This window comes from Muntiacus reevesi, chromosome 8, assembly GCF_963930625.1.
Source record: "Muntiacus reevesi chromosome 8, mMunRee1.1, whole genome shotgun sequence".
In the NCBI taxonomy this organism is placed as follows: Eukaryota; Metazoa; Chordata; class Mammalia; order Artiodactyla; family Cervidae; genus Muntiacus; species Muntiacus reevesi.
In genome coordinates this window covers 58,132,003-58,140,893 of record NC_089256.1, presented here as the reverse complement: position 1 = coordinate 58,140,893, position 8,891 = coordinate 58,132,003, and the positions used below count along the sequence as shown (strand labels likewise).

At 45.5% G+C, this 8,891-nt stretch overlaps 1 protein-coding gene across 1 annotated transcript; it reads left to right on the top strand.

The window, feature by feature from the left end:
• Positions 1-5,520: 5,520 nt before the first annotated feature.
• On the top strand, positions 5,521-8,339 carry RTP1 (receptor transporter protein 1). Its single transcript, XM_065943437.1, has 2 exons — positions 5,521-5,792; positions 7,820-8,339. The coding sequence occupies exons 1-2, from the start codon at positions 5,521-5,523 to the stop codon at positions 8,337-8,339; spliced, it is 792 nt and encodes a 263-aa protein (XP_065799509.1).
• Positions 8,340-8,891: the final 552 nt, after the last annotated feature.

Sequence of the window (8,891 nt, the reverse complement as noted above, 5' to 3'; positions counted from 1 at the left end):
AAACTAACTTGAACATCTGGAAGTTCATGGTTCATGTACTGCTGAAGCCTGGCTTGGAGAATTTTGAGCATTACTTTACTAGCATGTCAGATGAGTGCAACTGTGTGGTAGTTTGAGCATTCTTTGGCATTGCCTTTCTTAGGGATTGGAATGAAAACTGACCTTTTCCAGTCCTGTGGTCACTGCTGAATTTCCCAAATTTGCTGGCATATTGAGTGCAGCACTTTCACAGCATCATCTTTTAGGCTTTGAAATAGCTCAGGTGGAATTCCATCACCTCTACTAGCTTTGTTCATAGTAATGCTTCCTAAGGCCCACTTGACTTCGAATTCCAGGATGTTTGGCTCTAGGTGAGTGATCATACCATCGTGATTATCTGGGTCACGAAGATCTTTTTTGTATAGTTCTTCTATGTATTCTTCTCACCTCTTCTTAAGATCTTCTGCTTCTGTTAGGTCCATACAGTTTCTATCCTTTATTGAGCCCATCTTTGCATGAAATGTTCCCTTGGTATCTCTAATTTTCTTGAAAAGCTCTCTAGTCTTTCCCATCCTATTGTTTTCCTCTATTTCTTTGCACTGATCATTGAGGAAGGCTTTCTTATCTCTCCTTGTTATTTTTCGTAACCCTGCATTCAAATATATCTTTCCTTTTATCTGTTGCTTTTCGCTTCTCTTCTTTTCACAGCTATTTATTTGTAAGGTCTCCTCTGACAGCCATTTTGCTTTTTGCATTTGTTTTTCTTGGGGATGGTGTTGATCCCTGGCTCCTGTACAATGTCATGAACCTCCGTCCATAATCCATCAGGCACTCCATCAGATCTAATCCCTTGAATCTATTTCTCACTTCCACTGTACGATTGTAAGGGATTTGATTTAGGTCATACCTGAGGGGTCTAGTGGTTTTCCGTACTTTCTTCAATTTAAGTCTGAATTTGGCAATAAGGAGTCTATGATCTGAGCCACAGCCAGCTCCCAGTCTTGTTTTTGCTGACTATATAGGCCTTCTCTGTCTTTGACTGCAAAGAATATAATCTATCTGATTACAGTGTTGGCCATCTGGTGATGTCCATGTGTAGAGTCTTCTTTTATGTTGTTGGAGAAGAGGGTGTTTGCTATGACCGGCACATTCTCTTGGAAGAACTCTATTAGCCTTTGCCCTATTTCATTCTGTACTCCAAGGCCAACTTTGCCTGTTACTCCAGGTGTTTCTTGACTTCCTACTTTTGCATTCCAGTCCCCTATAATGAAAAGGACATCTTTTTTGGGTGTTAGTTCTGGAAGGTCTTGTAGGTCTTCATGAAACCATTAAACTTCGTTAAACTTCATGAAACCATTAAACCAGCATTACTGGTCAGGGCATAGACTTGGATTACCATGATATTGAATGATTTGCCTTGGAAACAAACAGAGATCATTCTGTGGTTTTTGAGATTTTAGTTAGTTATTAGTGATTTTAGTTAGTTAGAGTTTTTTTTTTTGTTTGTTTTTGGTTTACTCTTTGCTTCCTATCCCCCACAACTTTGGACTCTGCTGGTTCAGAGATCTTGGTTTCCAAGGGAGGAATGTTTCCATCAAGGAAGAAAAAAATGGTTTAATTAGGTTGGAAGTTGACATTACCATCTAGGCTCTTTATACCAGCAAATCAACAGATCATGGAGGGACTTACTATTTGGATTTAGGAAAGGTAGGTCATTTTAGGAAGGACAATTCTTTGTTGTGGAACTGTCAGGTATATTTAGATCCTTGGTCTCCGGGCACTGTGTGCCAACAGAAATGTCTAGTCATTGATCCAACCAGCAAACATATCCCCGTCCTTCCCAAATGCCTTTTAGGGATATGGAATTGTTCATGGTTGAGAATCACTTGGCATTAGTGTATTATTTTAAGAGTGAGGATGTTTATTTTTATAACATTTTGATAAGCAATAATAGAATAATAAACTTCAGGAAATATTTCTTATTGAGCCAAATAACAAATTAGAGACATAGCTTTCTTCCTTTTTTCTCTTCCCCCACCCACCACACTCTATTTTCTACTTGGGGATTTAGCTTTAAACCATTTAATGGATTTAAATTGTGATCACAAACTTTAAGAAATTGGTCAAGGTGAGGCCACTGGCTTTAAAGACATCTATATTTGAGACGTGCTGGGATAAGGGCCCCTTTGCTGCATTGCTTGCATCTGGACAAACATCCCCTCAAGCAAAAAAAAAAAAAAAAAAGACACTATAAGGGGCTGAAAACAACTGCAGGGATGTGCAATTAGGGCAAAGTATGAACATCAGGATATGAAAAGACCAAAAGCCCACTGCCACTTCAGACGGGTCCAAAGCAAGAGCAAGGTACTGTGCATGCCCCTTGCCTTCAGTACAAGGGTCAAATCACCTAAGCTACCCCTCTGGCACCACCCCTGGACCCACCCCTACCCTCACCCCATATAAGCAACTAACTTGCTGCTCCTTTCAGGGATGAGCAAGAGAACCTGATCCTTGTTTCCACCCCTTCCTGCTGCAGCACGAGTCCCAGCAAAGCCTTGCCTGAATTTTTCCTCTGGCCTCTTATCAATTTGTATTGATTAGAGTCCAAGAATCCTGATTGCTAAAAGACTGGCAATCTCTAAATTGTGGATTTCATGGTATCAGAGTTCATTTGATAGAAAGCAAGTTGCAATACCATAGGGTTTTCTGCCTTGATAGAAATATTATATTAGAAAAATATTCTCCTATACAGAAGGATGTATTACATAGACCTCTGTGATAGTAAGCTCAGGTTCTAAATTAAACTTAATTTGTGCCAGTGGGAATTGCATCAGCTGGTTACACACACACATGTGGACACACACACACACACACACACACACACACACACACAACTCTGGTGATTCTTACCTTCTCTGTTCTTGTCTTTCATCATAATGTTTATTGTAGCAACAACTGCAAAAATACTTCTAGAGAATTTGTTCCTGGTGTCAGATAATACACTTTGGTTTCACAACGAGTTCACAGAAGCTTCTCTCAGCTTCACATACTTCCTGGAAATATCCTCAGTTTCCACTCTCTCCTTGGCCTGTGGCTGCAATGTAAGACAGCTCCCATCACGCCTCTGAGGCTAGGCAGTTTATGTACTTCTCTGGGTATCAACTGCCTTAACTCAGAGACAGGAATACTGACTTGAAAGATAAAAGTTTAATGAGCCTAAAAATCCTTTCCAGCATGAATGTTCAGTGACTCTGATTTAATTTCTGTCCTTCTTATTATGTCCTGTACAAAGCTAGTGGATTGACACCTTGCCAGAGATCTTTAACTATGTAGCAGCCCCTAAAGAGACAGACCCTGGCCCCAGGCACTGCCTGCAATGCCTCATGAGAAGCATCCTTCTTCCATCCAATGGCCTCCATCCTACCTCTTGCCCTCCAAGGATTCAGGTTTCTAAGTATAAAGCTCCTTGATTTCATATGTGGCTACAGTCAGAGGGGACCTTAGCCTTGCCCTCTACTCTAATTCTTCATTGAACAGGTAAACAAACTGAGACTAAGAGAAGTGACTTGACCGTGGTCACAAAGTCAGCCGGTAAAAGGGCTGAGGATATATGTTAATATCTCCACCTTCCAGTTCAGTGTTCTCTCCACTGAACCCGGGCGCCTCTCATCAAATGACTATGGCATCACAGGAATGGTGAAGCTGCTGATATTACCTCTGTATAGAGATTATTATTAAGATGAAATAAATTAATACATATACAGCACTTAGGAAAATGCCTGACACCTCACTTAAGTGCTACATAGTGATTGCTGTTACTATGCAAATTAAAAATGTATTCACATAAAACATCAACACACATTTTGAAATGATATATATAAATATATTAGGATACCCAAGAGGCTATAATAGCATTCCAAAAAAAAGAGAAAAAAACCACACAGGCAAGTAATTTCAGAGCTCCCGCTTTTAATCACCAGAGACACTGCTTCATTATTATCCCACTGCCTATCTGAATAAACTGAGGCTAAAATAAAGGATGCCAAAGCATCCAGTATTCATGCAAAGGCAGGAGAATCACTTGGAAGACAGTCTTGAGTATCAGATAGGAGACTGAGGCCCTTCTTTTTCATCCCTAAGCTTCAGAATCTGTAGGCTGTCTACAAGTTATACTGTTGAAAGAGCCTGCTCATGTTCTAGCCACATCAAGCTTCTACAGGGAGTAGAGCCACAAGTGTGTTTTCCAACTGCAGGAAGCATCATCTCTCATGCTTGAAATGCAGGCCCATGAGCTTCAGCAATAAGCTTTATTCAAATAGGAAGTGAGTGTAATTGTGAAGTGTTGGAAAAAAATTAATGCCCCCAAATAGAGGGTTTCCTAAATAAATTATGCTCAACCATATAACAGCATATAAGCAGCCTCCGAGATGGAATAATATTAATGATGTATGTGTGTATATATACACACATACATGCATACACACGCAATACACAAACATATATATATATATATATATATACACATGTACATGTACAGAAAAATAGCAAGCAGGGTGTGCATATCATAATATTAACAGTGACTATCTTGAGTATGGGTATTAGGAAGAATCTTATCTTTGCCTTGTTTGATCTATATTTTCCAATTTTTCTATAAAAAATCTATATGACTTTTATAAAGGAAAATATATTAAAGATTAGCCAAAGAGGCACCAAAAGTAAAGGTTGTTTTCCCCATGGGTATTATGTTCCTCTTCTATAATCAAGTTGAAGATTATCTTTTCTTCTTCTGCCAGGCTGATGCAATGGTCCCACCTCTGTGCACAGGTGACTGCTCTTCTACATGGCTGTCACAGCACAGATCCTGTTGCATTCTGGTTACTGAGGACATACCCAGTTAAAACTGTGTGGCATACACAGAGCCTGGCACGTGGGTATGTTTGACAAACGAATTGATGGACTGGTACAGGCTCAATAACTTGGATTTGGCCAGGAGCTCTGCCATTTATATGCTAGGTGAGTCCCAGTCTCCTGATCTGTATAGTGGCAATAACAGTTGTGGGTCAAGAGACCTTCAATTGTTTTTGTAAATGGCAAAGTGCTGGTTGCAAGACAGGTGAGGGTGCAGAGAGAGGGTTTATTATTATTGCTGCATCTATTAACAGGTCTGCATCTTCCCATCTCTTATTTCTCTTTGACTCCCAAAGGCATCATGGTTACCACAGCAGCCAGATGCTGATGATACCTCCAGGGGCAGCAAGGTAAAGCTGAGCCAGTTCCCAGGTCCTCGCCTCTGCATGCCCTTGGCAGGCCAGAGTGAGATGGTCTGAAGCTCACGCTCCTTTCAGGCCCCCCACACTGTCTAAGGTCGCTTAGATTCACAAACTCTGCCTCCGCAGCCTCAGTTTGGGGCCCTGAAACACCCCTTCAGAGACTCCCTCCTTCCCAACCTCTGTCTCTTGGCTCCCTGCCTGGTTGCCGTGGAAACAGGTTCCACTGCGGACAAAGGAGGGAGCTGGGTCTCGCTTCCTCTCGGTCCTACTGATGAGGATTTTTAGACCGTGGAGATTGCGCTGCCCTGCCCTGCACCTGCCCTCACTCCCCGTGTTCTCACTCAAGTGGAGCTTGCCCTCCCTCGCTCCTGACGAGACCATGTGTAAAAGTGTGACCACAGGTGAATGGAAGAAAATCTTCTACGAGAAGATGGAGGAGGCAAAGCCAGCGGACAGCTGGGACCTCATCATCGATCCCAACCTCAAGCACAACGTGCTGGCTCCAGGCTGGAAGCAGTACCTGGAGTTGCATGCTTCGGGCAGGTGAGTAGCCTTTCCAGAAGAGACAGAAACGTGGAGAACCCATGTGCTAAGGGTCAGCTTTGCTGTGAGGCCACTGTAGACTGGGAGGCAGAGGAAGAGGAGCTAACTGGGAGTTGGGAGATATGAGTTCGACCCCAGTTCTTCCGCTCAGCACCTAGTAACTTTCCCTCTGAGTCATAGCTCTTAAGTGCTGATGTTTTATCTACTTTTATATGTCAATAACCTCTTTGACAGCTCAGTTTTAAAGAATCCACCTGCAGTGCAGGAGACTCCAGTTCGATTCCTGGGTTGGGAAGATTCACTGGAGAAGGGATAGGCTACCCACCCCAGTATTCTTGGGCTTCCCTTGTGGCTCAGCTGGTAGAGACTCTGCCTGCCATGCCGGAGATCTGGGTTTGATCCTGGGTTGGTAAGATCTCCTGGAAAAAGGAAAGGCTACCCGCTCCAGTATCCTGGCCTAGAGAATTCCATGGACTATATAGTCCTGGGGGTCACAAAGAGTTGGAGGACAAGACTGAGTGGCTTTCACTTTCAACCTCTTAAAATGGTTGAAAGCCAAGAGAAGGGGGAGGGGCTTGTGGGCCAAGAGATCTGTTTTCTGGTCCTGGAACAATTCAGTTTCAGTCTATTTAATTCAGCTTGACTTAATATAAAATACTGAACACATGAAGTATGTTGGAAACTAGCTCTACTCTTCATGGCCTTTGAACAATCCAGTTTCCTTCTTGGACCTCTTTCCCCACTTGGCAGAAGAAAGGGTTAGCATAGATCCTTGTTCCTCAGGGAACAGTAGTATCTGCATCACCTGGAACTTGTTAAAGATGCAGAATCTTGGGTCCCATTCTAGACCTACTGAATCAGAACCTGCATTTCAGCAAGGTTCCTAGATGATTCGTACTTACAATAATGTCCAAGATGACTTTCCAGCATTCTTGTCCGTGGGTGAATTATGTAAAGGCTTACCTCTGGGACACAAGGTTTGGATGCTGAGTGGTGCAGCCTGGAGGTCAGAAGCAAGGCCTTCCTTCCTTCTTTCCCTGGTTCAAGTCACTCAATTTAATTCAAGAAACATCTTGAATGTGCACTGTTATGTGTTGGATACCAGCTCTGCCTCTAACTCACTGTGTGTCCGCTTTCTTACTCTCTGGGCCTCAGAGTAAAACAAAGGGCTAACTAGGTGACTCCTAAGGTCCCTCTAGTTCTGACATTTTCCATTCCAAGTTTTGTAGTTTGGTTTTGGAGAGGGGAAACAGTCCCCAAAGGATGTGAATCAAAGAAAAGAGATAAAAAATGAAAATGTCGAAACCCTTACCCAGCTGACAGGACAGATGCAAAAGGACTGGACACTTGACAGGGCCCAGGAGCTGCTCAAGGGCCTGGAAGGCTTGTGGGGCTGGGTGGGGAGGGCAGGTGTCTCCTCCGGACCCAGCTGATGGCCTGAGAGCCCCAGCTGGCTCCAGTTAGCTCACTCTGGGTGTAGATTGCCTCCACATCCAGGACTTCAGACACAGTAATCTTGGCACTGGCCCAGAGGCTAAGAGGCAATAACAGTGTCATTTGCTCCTGATTTGGATCTGGCCTGTTCACAGTCATTGTTGACAGGTAAGAGCGTGTGGATGGATTTTGCATTTTCTAGGTGATGTGGGCCATCCCTGCTATCAGACTCAAAGTATATTTGAACAGGAAAACTCTTCATGCAACGTGCACGTTTTACATGTGAGGAAAGCTGCCCAGAGCCAATATCCCAGAGGAAAGGCCCTTGGGCATAGAGATGGAGGGCACTGAGGCTTCTGCAGGGCAGAGAGAAGGGCCCGCGATGGCTGAGCACTGCTGGATGCCAAGTGCATCGGAGGCGCGGGCTCTGGTCCTAGCAGAGCACACACCTGGGGAAAGCTGATGAACTCAGGGAGCCGTAAACACACCGCCTCCACCTCCCGGCTCTGCCTGCTGCCCCATCCCTCCTTCGGGCAGTCTGTTTCCACTGTCTCCACTCTGTCCTCTCCTCTCGCCTCTCCTCGTCCCCGCAGGTTCCACTGCTCCTGGTGCTGGCACACCTGGCAGTCGCCCCACTTGGTCATCCTCTTCCACATGTACCTGGACCGCGCCCAGCGGGCGGGCTCGGTGCGCATGCGCGTCTTCAAGCAGCTGTGCTACGAGTGTGGCACGGCGCGGCTGGACGAGTCGAGCATGCTGGAGGAGAACATCGAGAGCCTGGTGGACAACCTCATCACCAGCCTGCGCGAGCAGTGCTACGGCGAGCGCGGCGGCCAGTACCGCATCCACGTGGCCAGCCGCCAAGACACCCGGCGGCACCGCAGCGAGTTCTGCGAGGCCTGCCAGGAGGGCATCGTGCACTGGAAGCCCAGCGAGAAGCTGCTGGAGGAGGAGGCGACCACCTACACCTTCTCTCGGGCGCCCAGCCCCACCAAGCCACAGGCCGAGGAGGGTTCTGGCTGCAATTTCTTCTCCATCCCCTGGTGCTTGTTTTGGGCCACGGTCCTTCTGCTGATCATCTACCTGCAGTTCTCCTTCCGCAGCTCCGTCTAAGATTCCCTTGCTGGGCCCAGGGAGATGCTGGGGGCCCAAGGCCCGAGGGGCCAGCCAGCTGGTGGGAGGGGGTGAAGAGAGACCTGGGCTGGGAGTGGGGTTAAGTTCTAGCGCTGGTGCCACCACTCACTCCACAGAGACCCTGCACAAATCACCCAGCTTTAAAATCTATAAAGTTAAGGGTTTGGGTTAAATCATTGGCTTTTCAAAGTGAGACCCAGGGCCCCAGTGCTCTGCATAGTGCCTTAGGGACTTTTGCATTTGGAAGGGAGACTGAGGGAGTGGCTTTCCCACCCTGGTCCTACCTCCCATCCCCAACTCCTACCTCCTCCTCTGGCTTTAATCAGAGCAGCTCCATTTTAGATGGAGTTTTATTTAAGAGTTTTGGATGGAAAAAGGTCCAACTGATTTTAAAAAGTTTGAAAGTTACAGGACTAGGTGATCTTAAAGGGCCTTTCCACAGTGATGAGCTCACCCTTGCCTTCTGGTTCACCCTACCCCTACCCCACATTGTCACCCACATCGGGAGCTGTGGCCTTAAATTAGCCTCGG